Source organism: Gymnodraco acuticeps, unplaced genomic scaffold (genome assembly GCF_902827175.1).
Source record: "Gymnodraco acuticeps unplaced genomic scaffold, fGymAcu1.1, whole genome shotgun sequence".
In the NCBI taxonomy this organism is placed as follows: Eukaryota; Metazoa; Chordata; class Actinopteri; order Perciformes; family Bathydraconidae; genus Gymnodraco; species Gymnodraco acuticeps.
In genome coordinates this window covers 25,047-42,005 of record NW_022990003.1, presented here as the reverse complement: position 1 = coordinate 42,005, position 16,959 = coordinate 25,047, and the positions used below count along the sequence as shown (strand labels likewise).

Sequence of the window (16,959 nt, the reverse complement as noted above, 5' to 3'; positions counted from 1 at the left end):
CAGTACATCTACGAGCCAAAACACAACAAAACATTGTTGGATATCAGAGTTTCTTTCCAAAAACAAATGCATACATTTCTGTTCTTTATTTGACATAAAATGTCATCTCTGATCAAAAACATAAATGTTAAAGACATGAGATCAATCAATCAATCAATGTTTATTTATATAGCCCAATATCACAAATGTTACATTTGTCTCAGTGGACTTCACAGTTTGTACAGAATATCAGTATGACAATACGACACCCTCTGTCCTTAGACCCTCACATCGTACAAGGAAAAACTTCCGGAGAAAACCCACAGTTTAAAGGGGAACATGGGAGAAACCTCAGGGAGAGCAACAGAGGAGGGATCCCTCTCCCAGGACGGACAGACGTGCAATAGATGCCGTGTGTAAATTGAAAAGATAATACATTTTACAACATAGGTAATCCAAATGTTTGGAAATGCATGTGTGTATAATAAGAAGATGAATCCACGAGGATATCCATCCAGGGATGTAGATAAAACCTGTAAAGTGATTTATTTACTAAATGAACTCAAAGCATTTATGACGATAATGTTAATACCTTTATTTTAATCAACAGTAAATAAAATCCATTATTTGTTTGTTTTCATCTGAATAATCTGAATTACATAAACATATTTAAATGTTACAAAGTGACTTACAGCCCAATAAGAAATGTTTACCAAAAATAAAATTGTAAGAGATAATGTTTTTAACATAAAATACTGTTAAAAGAGGACAATGTTCAATCAGAAAGGAGGAGTCAATGCAAAACTCAGATATCTCCCCCTCTACTTATGTGACTGCAGAGAGGAGGACAGAGGACAGAGGACACACAGTTTAACATGATGGACTATAGGACAGGACTGCTGCTGCTCACTGTCTGCTGGGCAGGTCAACATCTTTACTGATCTTTATCTAACACAGATTTTTATTGTGTCAACAGCTTATTTCACCAGATGTGTTTTTATCCTCTTTACAGGTGTTGGTGGTCAGACTCTGACAGAATCTGATTCAGTGACTAAAAGGCCTGGAGAATCTCACAGATTGACCTGTACAGCCTCTGGATTCACATTCAGTAGCTATGGCATGAACTGGGTCAGACAGGCTCCTGGGAAAGGACTGGAGTGGATCGCTTATGTCTGTACAAGCAGTTCTCCGATCTATTACTCCCAGTCGGTCCAGGGTAGATTCACTATCTCCAGAGATGACTCCAGCAGTAAAGTGTATCTGCAGATGAACAGTCTGAAGGCCGAGGACACAGCAGTGTATTACTGTGCCAGAAGACACACAGTGAGAGACAGTAACAGGAGAGTCGTACAAAAACTACTTCCTCTATTTACCACCACCCATGAGAGCATTCACTTTATATTGAAATACTGAGTAACTGAATATTGACATCCTATTTCATCTCATTTTACGCAATGTTTAATTCAGTTGCAACCTAAAGAAATATAGTGAATTCAAACTGAAAAATATGTATTTCCGTTTCTTTTGTGTCTCTAACAAAATATATCACGGCTAATATACAAATGTCCCATTTCAAACAATGCAACTGTTTATCTGATTCAGTAAACTGTGCCAATGTATCTCTAGAAGTACATTAATGAATGCATCTATTTGATTTGCCGATTGAACACAAATCATCATTATATCATAAACATTATCATCAGGAAAGTTTCATCTGTTTGAATTTGAAACATTACTGTCACATAACCACAACCAAATGAAGCAAATTCTATATTTAACACTGGAGACAAACAACTGATTCCAGTCAGCTAACTGGAAACTTTAATCCACTGTAACACATTTGAGAAGCTGATTAAATACAAATGATCTATTAATAATGTTTCCCTGAAAGAAGCAGCTCTGATCATCTAATCTCTAACCCAAATTCAATCAAATACACCTGAGATGAATGGTTAGTTAATTAATTTAGTTTATTGTCGTATTGGATGTAGGCCTAGCTGTCCCTCTGGCAATCAAAATCATTATACTTTACATGAAGTCTATTTTTTGTACCTTTATAAATGGCCTTGCAAAAAAAAAACACACTTAGTTAAAGGAGGAGTCAATGCAAAACTCAGATATCTCCCCCTCTATTTATGTGACTGCAGAGAGGAGGACAGAGGACACACAGTTTAACATGATGGACTATAGGACAGGAATGCTGCTGCTCACTGTCTGCTGGGCAGGTCAACATCTTTACTGATCTTTATCTAACACAGATTCTAATTGTGTCAACAGTTTATTTCACCAGATGTGTTTTAATCCTCTTGACAGGTGTTGATGGTCAGACTCTGACAGAATCTGAACCAGTGACTAAAAGGCCTGGAGAATCTCACAGATTGACCTGTGAAACCTCTGGACTGTCATTCAGTAGCTACTGGATGGCCTGGGTCAGACAGGCTCCTGGAAAAGGACTGGAGTGGATCGCTTACATCCACCCTACTAGCAGTAGCAGCATCTACTACTACTCTGAGTCAGTGAAAGGCCTTTCCAGTATCATGAAACAACCTTAGTTACACCAAACAATATAGCATATAACATATAGCTGAATGTAGAAATCATATCACTAAATAGATTTATCATGTTTATTGCAGAACAGAGCCTCATCAAAATGTCTCTTTAGAGAAGACAGCAGCTGAACCATAAAAAGCATTTATGTGCTTACATTTTGAAAAAGGTCTAATCTGAGATCCTCCGTCTTTTAACTTATTTAGTTTGCATTTTTCATGCACTGCAGAAATGTGTTTTTGCACATTGTCAAATAGGTTTCAGTTCCTTAGTAGTTTATTTCCTCTTAAGACTCCAAGTCTCTCTGTATCTGTCCTCAAATTGCCACTATTTGAATACTGAAACCTTTAAAGTAAGAAAATAAACAAAGTCCAGGTCTTCATCCAGCTGCAGCAAACACAAGTAAACATTTAGACCATCATGCTTTCCTTCATTGCAGTTACAACATAAAAAAGCATAATTCAATCAATTTCTGAATTAGTTTAGAATTGTTACAACTAAAACAATGATTAGAAGTAAAGCTTTTATGTTATTTATAGTCAAATTAAATTAAATAATCAACTTTTCGTTTTTTTCGTTGAAAAAGAATAATTATAGTATTTTAATCAACAGTTCATTTTTGTCAACAATTGCCTTAAATAACTATTTGCTGCTAATTTAAATGATGTTTAATGCTGTTTGTCTTGACTTTGACTTTTAAAGCAGAATGCAAAGTAGGAGGAACTAATCGTCAAATGAATTCTCAAAGGGATCAAGTTTACTTCATATTTAAAGAGGGACTTAAGCTTTTGAAAACACAAGAAACTGTGTGAACATGGCTCAGGGAAAGCTAACACTCTTGGTGGTTGCTCTGTTTGTTTGGTCTGTCGCTGAAGGTCAGACCATAACTGAGTCTGAACCAGCAGTCAGGAAACCCGGCGAATCTCACAGACTCACCTGCACAACATCTGGATTCAACTTTGGAGGCTCACGATGGAACTGGGTCAGACAGGCTCCTGGGAAAGGACTGGAGTGGATCGCTTTAATACACACAGCTAGTTCTCCGATCTATTATTCCCAGTCGGTCCAGGGTAGATTCACTATCTCCAGAGATGACTCCAGCAGTAAAGTGTATCTGCAGATGAACAGTCTGAAGGCCGAGGACACAGCATTGTATTACTGTGCCAGAGAGACAGTGACACACAAAGGAAACATTATGTACAAAAACTAAACAAGTCAAAACTTTGGTTTCTGCTTCTCACAACCGCCAAAATCTTGAGCTCAACATCATCAAGACACTGAGAGAAACATCGCCTGAATAAAACTGCTTCTATCAGATAGCAGCTCCCAATAGTTAAATCAGATCAGGCCTCTGCATGTGTCGACCACGTCTTATATTGAAAACAAGATATAGAGAAATGTATGGAATGACAGAGCCAACGCATTGGTGAACAGAGAAAATAAAAGGGGACCCAGGACGGACCCTTGAGGGACCTCAGTGAAGAGGGTCGGACACAACTCCACTCCAAGTTACCCTTTAGGTTCAGTCTTTGAAGAAGGACGTGAGCAGCGAGAGTGCACAGCCTGAGACTCCAATAGTTATTGGAGGGTGTGAAGAAAGATCTCGTGGGTTACTTCACTGAAAAAATTGAGACATTGACTTTAATTAAATGTATTATGTCAACAAATGTCACATAACTAAATTAAGTTAGTTGAAAGCAATAATATTGACTTGAACGTTATATTTTTAATTTAAACTTAATGTTGAACACAGTGGAAAGGTCCAGAAGTAGGACGACAGTGAAGGGGAATGAGGGGAACTGACAATCTCAGTTTAGTGTAACCAGCCTGGTGCAGATTATTACTAATAAACACATCAGAAAAACTGAGTAGGCCGATTAATGATTGAGATAATGTTTATTTGTGTTTCCACAGGTGTGAACATTATTGATCTGATCCAGTCATACTCAAAAGTTTAAATTATTATATCAGTCCCTCTAAAAGCCCCTCCCATTCCTACCCTGATGCAAATCTCCAGTGTGTGCAGAGTACTTCTGTCTGACTGCTCTGTACTTTGTGTGGAGCATCAGAGGTCACATCTCCAGTCTCAGGATGACCAACACTCTCTCTCTTCTTCTGGTTGCTCTCTCTCTGCCCTGTGAGCTCTCCTGCTTCTTGATGTTTTATCTTTTATCAGAAAACTTCCACTGAAGGTCAGTCAGTGATACCAGAACATTTTAAAAATATCTCACTATCTTCTTTGGTTATCTTTCTCTTTTTTATATCTTATCAGGTTGTACAGTTCAGAGTATGGAGTCTATTCCTTCCTCTTCAGTAGTGAAGAGGCCTGGGGAGACTCTCAGTCTCTCCTGCAGGGGATCTGGCTTCACATTTAGCCAGCTTCTGTGACTGTGCAGCCAGGTCAACGTCTGACCATCACCTGTCAGGTCTCTTATTCTGTGGGCAGGTACTTCACAGCCTGGATCAGACAGCCTGCAGGGAAAGGACTGGAGTGGATAGGAATGAAACAAGGTTCAACTACATTCTACAAAGATTCACTGAAGAGCAAGTTCAGTATCGACTTAGACTCTTCCAGCAAAACAGTGACTCTGAACGGACAGAGCGTGCAGCCTGGAGACTCTGCTGTGTATTACTGTGCCAGAGACACACTGTGACACACACCATCAGTAGAGCTGAACAAAAACCCCTCAGAGCCTGAACACTTTTAACATGAAGCCACCAGAGGAGGAGCCCTCAGACCAGAAATGATCTCAACACCAGCTCACTGTTACATCATCAGTTTAAACATTTAGAGGTTATAGTCACTGATACATTACTATATGTATTCCCAGAATAAAAAATGTATAACTGTTCTCTACATTATTAAACATCAGCCTTTTCAATTATCCATAATTATATATTTTCAGTAATTGGATTTTGTCCTCTGAATTTAAGTTTCTTTACAACCAATTTCGGCTCTAAGAATATTGTTCACACTATTTATTCACAAATACCAAACAATACATCTACTGTACGAGTCAAAACACAACACAAAATTGTTGGATGTCAGAGTTTCTTTCCAAAAACAAATGCATGCATTTCTGTTCTTTATTTGACACAAAACGTCATTTTGATTACAAATATAAATGTTAAAGACATGAGATGTAGATAAAACCTGTAAAGTGATTTGTTCACTAAATTTAACCAAATCATTTTTTGAATGACAATAATGTTAATACCTTTATTTTTATCAACAATAATTAAAATCCATTATTTGTTTGTTTCATCCGACAACATCTGAATTACATAAACATGTTTAAATGTTACAAAGTGACTTACAGCCCAATAAGACATTTAAACCAATTTAAATTGTAGAGATAATGTGTTTAACATAAAATACTGTTAAAAGAGGACAATGTTCAATCAGAAAGGAGGAGTCAATGCAAAACTCAGATATCTCCCCCTCTACTTATGTGACTGCAGAGAGGAGGACAGAGGACAGAGGACACACAGTTTAACATGATGGACTATAGGACAGGACTGCTGCTGCTCACTGTCTGCTGGGCAGGTCAACATCTTTACTGATCTTTATCCAACACAGATTTTAATTGTATCACCAGCTTATTTCACCAGATGTGTTTTTATCCTCTTACAGGTGTTGATGGTCAGACTCTGACAGAATCTGATTCAGTGACTAAAAGGCCTGGAGAATCTCACAGATTGACCTGTACAGCCTCTGGATTCACATTCAGTAGCTCCTACATGGCCTGGATCAGACAGGCTCCTGGGAAAGGACTGGAATGGATCGCTTTGATCCACCCTACTAGCAGTAGCACCCAGTACTACTCTGAGTCAGTGAAAGGCCGGTTCACCATCTCCAGAGACAACAACAGACAGCAGGTGTATCTGCAGATGAGCAGACTGACGGCTGTAGACTCTGCTGTTTATTACTGTGCTCGACACACAGTGACTGAAGCTGGTTGAGCAGCTGTACAAAAACCTACAGTCCTCATCCTTATCTCGATAGACCCTTAAAATGAATTATATTCTTCAGTTATCTTTTGCTTTGGTTGTATATAATACAATTATAAAATTCATTCTTGAGAGGGTTCATAAATTACCAGCAATTTAAATCAATTATAAAAAGATCTAGATTAATTGATCACTGCCACACAAAATAGACCAGGACAAAACAAATCAATGTCCAAATAGGAATAAAATAAACACTACATGAACACATTTCAGCACCATTAATGCATATCATGGAGCAGCTGCTCTCATAAAGACACTAGATGGCAGTCAGTGTTGAGTTCCCCTCTCTTCTGTCAGTAAAAGGAAACACTCAGATCTGCTGCTCTCACTGATCTTAACTCACACTCAGACCCTGCTCTGAACTACAGGTTTATACTCTCACCCTTTGAGAGGTTGCTTCATTATAACACACAAAGGAGCTGGATCAGCAGTCACTGCAGATTCATGAGTTCATTTAGTTCTCCCTCAAACAGATTTCAGTATCTCAGGCATTTCTTCCTGTGTGTCTTGTTTGATAACGAATGGTTTCTATAAAACAGCAAAACAGTTTAGGCTAATTCTTCTTGCTATCAGAGTTTAAATATTAATTTAAATATTATCAACATGTTAAACTGTTAATTATTAATTTAAATATTCTTAATATTCAGCACTGAGAGGAGGAGCCAATGCAAATATTCATCTCTTCCATCTTTATTTATCTCACTGCAAACTGAAGAGGAGAGCTCAAACCACTGCAGCACACACAACACATTTCCACTATGACTTTAGCTACATGTTTAATGTTTCTGATGCTTTCATGGATTTCTGGTGAGCACATACTCCTGCACTCTTCTTTTTCTTAGCTTTATGTTTGGCTCTGTTGTGATCAAACTGCTTTTCTCTCCAGGTGTTTGCAGTCAGACTCTGACTGAGTCTGAAGCGGTGGTAAAGCTCCCTGGACAGTCCCACAAACTGACCTGTGCATATGCAGGAATATCAGATAGTGATGCTGCTATCAGCTGGATCAGACAAGCTGAAGGAAAAGGACTGGAGTGGGTTGCCCACATTACTGCTCCAAGTGGAAGTTCTATATATTATTCCACGTCAGTCCAGAATCGCTTCACCATTTCCAGAGACAACAACGTGGACCAGGTGTATCTGCAGATGAACAGCCTGACGTCTGAAGACTCTGCTGTTTATTATTGTGCTCGACAGACACAGTGATACAGGAAGCCACAGAGCTGTACAAAAACCATTGCATTGTCAGTGGCAATAACCAATAGAGAGTGCAAGTCATTTTCCAGCTTAAATCAGGATATCTTATATACACAAGATGTAAATACTTCCCCACGCAATGCTTCCGTCACAAGACGTCTTTAGTGTTTTAAAATAAAGTCAGTGTCAAAGGTTACCGCAAGAGTGCGACACTGGTGGAAGTCCCCAGTGAAGCAATGCAAAAACCTTGCAGACTGTTAATGTCCAAATGTGTTTGTCTTCTCTGTGTTATATGGCTTTTAAAGAATATGTCATAAATATGAGGACTTTGTTTGAAATATTAATCAAAATCATATTCTTTTGGAGACTGTTAAGCTAGGGGGTATTTTGTATAATTCCTTACGCGTATTAAACATTTGAGTGATCAATATGACGTAGAGATCCCCAAATATTTTTTCTCAGGCCTCTGCATGTCTTATATTGAAAACGAGATATTGAGATATTTATAGAATGACAGAGCCAATGAATTGGTGAACAGAGAGAAGAAGAGGGGACCCAGGACGCACTCCTGAGGGACCTCATTGAGGAGGGTCGGACACACATCCTCTCAAAGTTACCCTGTAGGTTCAGTCTTTGAAGAATCTAAGATGGGTGTCATCAGCCTGCTGAAGATCTCACTAATAAACAGATCAGAAACACTGAGTAGGCCGATTAATGATTGAGATTATGTTGATTTGTGTTTCCACAGGTATGAACATTATTGATCTGATCTAGTCGGACTCAATGGTTTGAATTAATTATATCAGTCCCAGCGAAAGCCCATCTCTCCCCATGCTATCCTGATGCAAATCTCCAGTGTGTGCAGAGTACTTCTGTCGGACTGATCTGTGCTTTGTGTGGAGCATCAGAGGTCACATCTCCAGTCTCAGGATGATCAACACTCTCTCTCTTCTGCTGGTTGCTCTCTCTCTGCCCTGTGAGCTCTCCTGCTTCTTGATGTGTTATCTTTTATCAGAAAACATCCACTGATGGTCAGTCAGTGATACCAGAACATTTTCAAAATATCTCACTATCTTCTTTGGTTCTCTTTCTCTTCTTTTCTCTTATCAGGTTGTACAGGTCAGAGTATGGAGTCTATTCCTTCCTGTTCAGTAGTGAAGAGGCCTGGGGAGACTCTCAGTCTCTCCTGCAGGGGATCTGGCTTCACATTTAGTTGCTGTGTTATGATCTGGGTCAGACAACCTGCTGGAAAACCTCTGGAATTGATAGGGAGCGGCTTCTCTTCGGCTTGTAGCAACAAATATGCCAGCAGTGTGGACGGACGTGTTCGAAATCTGTAGAGATGATAGCAACAGCATGGTGCATCTGAGGCTGTCCAACTTAAAGCCAGAGGACTCTGCTGGGTATTACTGCACCAAACACACACCGGTTAAATGAAGCACAGAGTCCTCTAACTATGTATTATCACTAGTACCAACAGGTGGCAGTAAAAGATAAAAAGTCAGATGACAATAAGGAGAAAAATACAGCTTTTCTAAACACACTATGAAAGCAACGGCTGATGTGGAATTTCACTTCCCTTTTTTTGGATATACATTTTACTTCAGGCATTCTTGCAACAATATTGTCCCATTATTTTATTTTTAACAGAAAGTATCGAGAATGGATTCATGCATGATGTATCCAGTATGTGGGATAGGGTTTTGCTGAGCAGAATAAATGATTATATCTTATTTAAATGTAAATAAAAGTTAGTGATAAGTAACTTAAAATGTATCCTTATAATTGTCTAACCACAAATCCAAAAGACAACTCGAGACAGGACAGTCCGTCCCTCTTTTATAGCCTGTCAGTGTCCCTCTCTATGCAAAGTGAACTTCCTCACAGTCTGCTATAAAGACTTGATATCATGCTGTCAGCTGCAGCAGAAGAAGAGAAGCTCCATCAGGTCACCTTCAACACCAACCATGTTCTCTGTAGCTCTGCTGCTGCTGCTGGCTGCTGGATCCTGTGAGTCTCACTGAGGCAGAGACACTGACAGAACGCTCACACTGACTGCTCACTGTTATTAACCTCGCTCACTATTCAACATGTTTCCCTCCACAGGTGTGAAGTGTGAGCAGCTGACACAGCCAGCCTCTGTGACTGTGCAGCCAGGTCAACGTCTGACCATCACCTGTCAGGTCTCTTATTCTCTTGGCTCCTGGACAGCCTGGATCAGACAGCCTGCAGGGAAAGGACTGGAGTGGATTGGGATGAAAAACACTGGAAGTTCATACTACAAAGATTCACTGAAGAGCAAGTTCAGTATCGACTTAGACTCTTCCAGCAACACAGTGACTCTGAACGGACAGAGCGTGCAGCCTGGAGACTCTGCTGTGTATTACTGTGCCAGAGACACACTGTGACACACACCATCAGTAGAGCTGAACAAAAACCCCTCAGAGCCTGAACACTTGTAACATGAAGCCACCAGAGGAGGAGCCCTCAGACCAGAAATGATCTCAACACCAGCTCACTGTTACAGTCAAGAGGGAAAGAGTACTAAGATGTCAGAAATATTCTTAACTTAATTCAACAGAAAGGGTTTTCACCAATTTAAACAATCTGACATTACAATCACTGATACTGTAAATCATTGTAGGTATAACATCTAAAAGGGAAAGTAAGACCATAAGTTTGTTTTAAAAGTGTCTGATAATATAGTAGATTCCTTTCTATAGTAGAATGGGATTCTCTAAAAGACAATTCCTATTAAATAATTATTCAATAACATATGTAAAAGACAACTTTATCAGTGTCATAACTGGATTAGGAGAATCATTCATATTTTAATCCAACTTCATGATGATGTTAATTTGATAAAACTATAGAAAAGTTTGTTTTTATAATCTAAATCGTGTTGCTCAACCTTTTCTACGTGATTAAAAACCACATTTTCTCATCTTTTGGATAATTTCCATGAACTCAAGTCAGCTGATTTCCAATCATCAGTATGCAAATGATCTGTGTGTGTTGCCTCATAAACCAGCAAAGTGTGTGTGTGTGTGTGTGTGTGTGTGTGTGTGTGTGGTGTGTGTGTGTGTGTGTGTGTGTGTGTGTGTGTGTGTGTTTGAGTGTGGGTGTGTGTGTGTGTGTGTGTGTGTGTGTGTGTGTGTGTGTGTGTTTGAGTGTGGGTGTGTGAGTGTGTGTGTGTGTGTGTGTGTGTGTGTGTGTGTGTGTGTGTGTGTGTGTGTGTGTGTGTGTGTGTGTGTGTGTGTGTGTGTGTGTGTGTGCCACAAAGCAATGCGATCCTATACACTTCTGTGTTTTCTCACAAATTGAAAAAGCACTTTGATGGATCCACATCAGATTTCTATGTGTTTCCCATTAATCACCAGATAAATAACATATGTCATATTTATAAATACAAGCCCCAAATGACATTGAATATGAAAAGAGAAACAAGCTGAACAACAATATTTGAACAGACACAGAGCTTGGCTGGATGACGAGATTATTAGAAAGGTGAAATGTGAGAGGAGAATAAAGCACATTTCCTAAACACTACTATATATTGGGCTCTCGTCTTTCAATCAGAAGGTTGTGGGTTCGATCTCAGCCTGTGCAGTCAACATGTCGATGTATCCTTGGGCAAAATACTTAACCCTGAGTTACTTCCCACGGCATGGCCAACGGTGTGTGAGTGTGTATGAATGTTAGTTCCTAGAGTAAGGTACACTGCTCTGTGTGAATGGGTGAATGACATGTAGTATGTAAAGCGCTTTGAGGGGTCGTAAAGACTGGATAAAGGGCTACATAATTACAGTTACCATTTACTATCAGAACTAAAATGTAGATTATTTATATTATAGTAAATCTGCTTCGATTATGCTCAAACGGACATATGCGAAACAGAGCATTGATACCAACATAAATTATGTAATATATATATATATAATTTGTTTAGATAAATGTGTCACATGTCGAAGCTAAGATAATCATTTGTGTATTATTAGAATACATGTGATTATGTAGTTACTGCTATACAATTATTCTACACAACTTAAAACTAGTTAAGAGAAAACAGCTGAGATGGAGGGTTGACATTTTTTACAAACCCTGTGAGGAGGAGTCAATGCAAAACTCAGATATCTCCCCCTCTACTTATGTGACTGCAGAGAGGAGGACAGAGGACAGAGGACACACAGTTTAACATGATGGACTATAGGACAGGACTGCTGCTGCTCACTGTCTGTTGGGCAGGTCAACATCTTTACTGATCTTTATCTAACACAGATTTTAATTGTATCACCAGCTTATTTCACCAGATGTGTTTTTATCCTCTTACAGGTGTTGATGGTCAGACTCTGACAGAATCTGATTCAGTGACTAAAAGGCCTGGAGAATCTCACAGATTGACCTGTACAGCCTCTGGATTCACATTCAGTAGCTCCTACATGGCCTGGATCAGACAGGCTCCTGGGAAAGGACTGGAATGGATCGCTTTGATCCACCCTACTAGCAGTAGCACCCAGTACTACTCTGAGTCAGTGAAAGGCCGGTTCACCATCTCCAGAGACAACAACAGACAGCAGGTGTATCTGCAGATGAACAGTCTGACGGCTGTAGACTCTGCTGTTTATTACTGTGCTCGAGACACACAGTGACTGAAGCTGGTTGAGCAGCTGTACAAAAACCTACAGACCTCATCCTTATCTTAGATAGACCCTTACATTTAATTATATTCTTCAGTTATCTTTTGCTTTGGTTGTATATAATACAATTATGAAATTCAGCCTTGAGAGAGTTAATAAATTACCAGCAATTTAAATCAATTATAAAAAGATCTAGATGAATTAATCACTGCCACACAAAATAGACAAGGACAAAACCAAAAAAAGAATCCGCTGAGATCAATGTCTAAATAGGAATAAAATAAACACTACATGAACACGGTTCAGCACCATTAATGCATATCATGGAGCAGCTGCTCTCCTAAAGACACTAGATGGCAGTCAGTGTTGAGTTCCCCTCTCCTCTGTCAGTAAAAGGAAACACTCAGATCTGCTGCTCTCACTGATCTTAACTCACACTCAGACCCTGCTCTGAACTACAGGTTTATACTCTCACTCTTTGAGAGGTTGCTTCATTATAACACAAAAAGGAGCTGGATCAGCAGTCACTGCAGATTCATGAGTTCATTTAGTTCTCCCTCAAACAGATTTCAGTATCTCAGGCATTTCTTCCTGTGTGTCTTGTTTGATAACGAATGGTTTCTATATAAAAAAGCTAAACAGTTTAGGCAGATTGTTCATGTTATCATAATTTCAATATTAATTTCAATATTCTTCATATTCAGCACTGAGAGGAGGAGCCAATGCAAATATTCATCTCTTCCATCTTTATGTATCTCACTGCAAACTGAAGAGTTCAGCTCAAACCACTGCAGCACACACAACACATTTCCACTATGACTTTAGCTACATGTTGAATGTTTCTGATGCTTTCATGGATTTCTGGTGAGCACATACTCCTGCACTCTTCTTTTTCTTAGCTTTATGTTTGGCTCTGTTGTGATCAAACTGCTTTTCTCTCCAGGTGTTTGCAGTCAGACTCTGACTGAGTCTGAAGCGGTGGTAAAGCTCCCTGGACAGTCCCACAAACTGACCTGTACATATGCAGGAATATCAGATAGTGATGCTGCTATCAGCTGGATCAGACAAGCTGAAGGAAAAGGACTGGAGTGGGTTGCCCACATTTCTGCTCCAAGTGGAAGTACTATAACTATACTAATATATTATATTAGTAAAGTCCAGAATCGCTTCACCATTTCCAGAGACAACAACGTGGACCAGGTGTATCTGCAGATGAACAGCCTGACGTCTGAAGACTCTGCTGTTTAATATTGTGCTCGACAGACACAGTGATACAGGAAGCCACAGAGCTGTACAAAAAACACTGCAACGTTTAAAATATCATGGCAGTAAGAGCCAGGTGGAATTATGTCACTAATTCTACAATAAAAAGAAAAACTCCAAATGTAGATTATTTTGTGTTTCTTACTTCCTACTTGAGTTTGAATCTTTAGTGAGACTGTTAATGTCCGAATGTGTTTTTCTTCCTCTGTGTTATAAGAAAACATAAATATGATGATTTTATTTGAAATATTAATCACAATACCATTATTTTGAGACTGTATAGCTAGGGGTTATTTTTGTATAATACCATAAGCTCCTTAAACATTTGAGTGATCAAAATGACGTAGAGATCCCCAAATGTCTTTTCTCAGGCCTCTGCATGTGATAACTACATATTATATTGAACATAACAACATATCTAAATATATCATGTGAGCGGGGGCAGTACACAGTCTGAGACTCCAATAGTTCTTGGAGGGTGAGAAGAAGGATCTTGCGGGTTACCATGAAAAACACAGCAGAAAGATCCAGAAGGATGATGACAGAGGAGAGCGATGCGGATACTGCTCTAACAGTGTGCAGTTCTTAAATGACAGGGAGGAGGACAATCTCAGTTGAGTGCAACCAGCAACTGATCAAAATCTCAACAAGTCAAAACTTTGTCTTCTGCTTCTCACAACCACAGAAAAAGCTTCAGTTCAACATCATCAAGACACTAAAAGAAACATTGTCTTAATAAAACTGCTTCATTCAGATTGTAGCTTCATAAAATATAGTCAAAGCAGAAATGTTATATTCTGTTAATCTGAGTGTAAATGTGAGTCTGTTTGCCTGATATGTCTGTTAGAAGCTTTGTGAAGAATACAACAATGAGCTTTCAGTTATTGTTTTAAAAAATATATAATTTCTTTCACATTTCCAACCACAAGTCCACATTTGGACTGCTCGAGACAGGACAGTCCGTCCCTCTTTTATAGCCTGTCAGTGTCTCTCTCTATGCAAAGTGACCTTCCTCACAGTCTGCTATAAAGACTTGATATCATGCTGTCAGCTGCAGCAGAAGAAGAGAAGCTCCATCAGGTCACCTTCAACACCAACCATGTTCTCTGTAGCTCTGCTGCTGCTGCTGGCTGCTGGATCCTGTGAGTCTCACTGAGGCAGAGACACTGACAGAACGCTCACACTGACTGCTCACTGTTATTAACCTCGCTCACTATTCAACATGTTTCCCTCCACAGGTGTGAAGTGTGAACAGTTGATACAGCCAGCCTCTGTGACAGCTACTACACAGCCTGGATCAGACAGCCTGCAGGGAAAGGACTGGAGTGGATAGGAATGAAATACACTGGAGATTCATACTATAAAGATTCACTGAAGAGCAAGTTCAGTATCGACTTAGACTCTTCCAGCAACACAGTGACTCTGAACGGACAGAGCGTGCAGCCTGGAGACTCTGCTGTGTATTACTGTGCCAGAGACAAACTTTGACACACACCATCAGTAGAGCTGAACAAAAACCCCTCAGAGCCTGAACACTAGTAACATGAAGCCACCAGAGGAGGAGCCCTCAGACCAGAAATGATCTCAACACCAGCTCACTGTTACATCATCAGTTTAAACATTTAGAGGTTATAATCACTGATACATTACTGTATGCATGACCAGAATAAAACTCTTCTTTAAATTGTTAAACATCAGCCTTTTCAAGTATCCATAATTATTTTCAGTAATTACATTTTGTCCTCTAAATTTAAGTTTCTTTACAACCAATTTCAGCTCTAAGAATATTGTTCACACTATTTATTCACAAATATTAAACAGTACATCTACGAGCCAAAACACAACAAAACATTGTTGGATGTCAGAGTTTCTTTCCAAAAACAAATGCATGCATTTCTGTTCTTTATTTGACACAAAACGTCATCTTTGATCAAAAATATAAATGTTAAAGACATGAGATGTTGATAAAACCTGTGAAGTGATTTATTTACTAAATTAACTCAAAGCATTTTTTCATGACAATAATGTTAATTTAACCATCAGTAAATAAAATCCATTATTTGTTTGTTTCATCTGAACAATCTGAATGACATAACAACCATGCAATGTTACAAAGTGACCTACAGCCCAATAAGAAATGTTTACCAATTTCAAATTGTAAGAGATAATGTTATTAACATCATATAATCAGAAAGGAGGAGTCAATGCAAAACTCAGATATCTCCCCCTCTACTTATGTGACTGCAGAGAGGAGGACAGAGGACAGAGGACACACAGTTTAACATGATGGACTATAGGACAGGACTGCTGCTGCTCACTGTCTGCTGGGCAGGTCAACATCTTTACTGATCTTTATCTAACACAGCTTTTAATTGTGTCAACAGTTTATTTCACCAGATGTGTTTTTATCCTCTTACAGGTGTTGGTGGTCAGACTCTGACAGAATCTGAACCAGTGACTAAAAGGCCTGGAGAATCTCACAGATTGACCTGTACAGCCTCCATCAGTAAATACTAAATACTACTAATATATTGGGCAACTGGCTGCGAGGGAGTGCTCTCGTCTTTCAATCAGAAGATTGTGGGTTCGATCCCAACCCGTGCAGTCAACATGTCGATGTATCCTTGGGCAAAATACTTAACCCTGAGTTGCTCCAGATGGCATGGCCAACGGTGTGTGAGTGTGTATGAATGTTAGTTACTAGAGTAAGGTACACTGCTCTGTGCGAATGGGTGAATGACATGTAGTATGTAAAGTGCTTTGAGGTTTCTGGTCGTAAAGACTGGATAAAGCGCTATATAAGTACAGTTACCATCAGTGGCGTTTTCTCCCGGAGGCCAAGGGAAGCCAGGCTTCCCCTGTTTTTTCGGATTGTAGTTATAATTTAAATAAATAAATAAAAACACTCGATAATTGTCCTTTGCTGTGTGTTGCTGCCGGCCCGTCTCTCCCCCATTCTCATTGAGTATTTTACAAAGAGTGAAACAAACAGCGCCCCTCTAGATGTTATGGTGAAACAGTAGATTGCACTCTCTGTTGCGAGAGGAGGACAGCCGAATCTGGGATTGACCAATCAGATGAGGCCCACGTGATGCCCCTGCCAACCTGTGATTGGTCAGGGCCATGCCAAGGGAAGCTAGCCGCCTCTTGCTTCCCTTCAGAGGTGGCTGGCGATTTGATTGGACACTGCCATCCAATCAAATCACATCAACATCAGTTTTAATACTGTAACTGTCATCACCGCCGTTAGAAATTATCAAGGAAATGAAGCATTATGGAGGGTGGAGATTTGGCGTACTTAATCAAACATAACTGTACTAAACTTCCG

General features: G+C 39.5%; 5 gene segments (V, D, J or C); all 5 read left to right on the top strand.

Annotated features, from left to right (window-relative positions):
- The first annotated feature begins 773 nt into the window (after positions 1–773).
- LOC117544120 lies at positions 774–2,990 on the top strand. The segment is given in 2 exon segments: positions 774–903; positions 2,293–2,990. Coding segments are annotated over 2 exon segments (288 nt in total).
- Positions 2,991–5,913: 2,923 nt separating this feature from the next.
- On the top strand, positions 5,914–6,524 carry LOC117544116. The segment is given in 2 exon segments: positions 5,914–6,073; positions 6,161–6,524. Coding segments are annotated over 2 exon segments (378 nt in total).
- Positions 6,525–9,516: 2,992 nt separating this feature from the next.
- Positions 9,517–10,659, top strand: LOC117544119. The segment is given in 2 exon segments: positions 9,517–9,741; positions 9,838–10,659. Coding segments are annotated over 2 exon segments (345 nt in total).
- Positions 10,660–11,927: 1,268 nt separating this feature from the next.
- On the top strand, positions 11,928–12,380 carry LOC117544140. The segment is given in 2 exon segments: positions 11,928–11,976; positions 12,064–12,380. Coding segments are annotated over 2 exon segments (366 nt in total).
- Positions 12,381–14,700: 2,320 nt separating this feature from the next.
- Positions 14,701–15,119, top strand: LOC117544139. The segment is given in 2 exon segments: positions 14,701–14,773; positions 14,870–15,119. Coding segments are annotated over 2 exon segments (293 nt in total).
- The last annotated feature ends 1,840 nt before the right edge of the window (positions 15,120–16,959 follow it).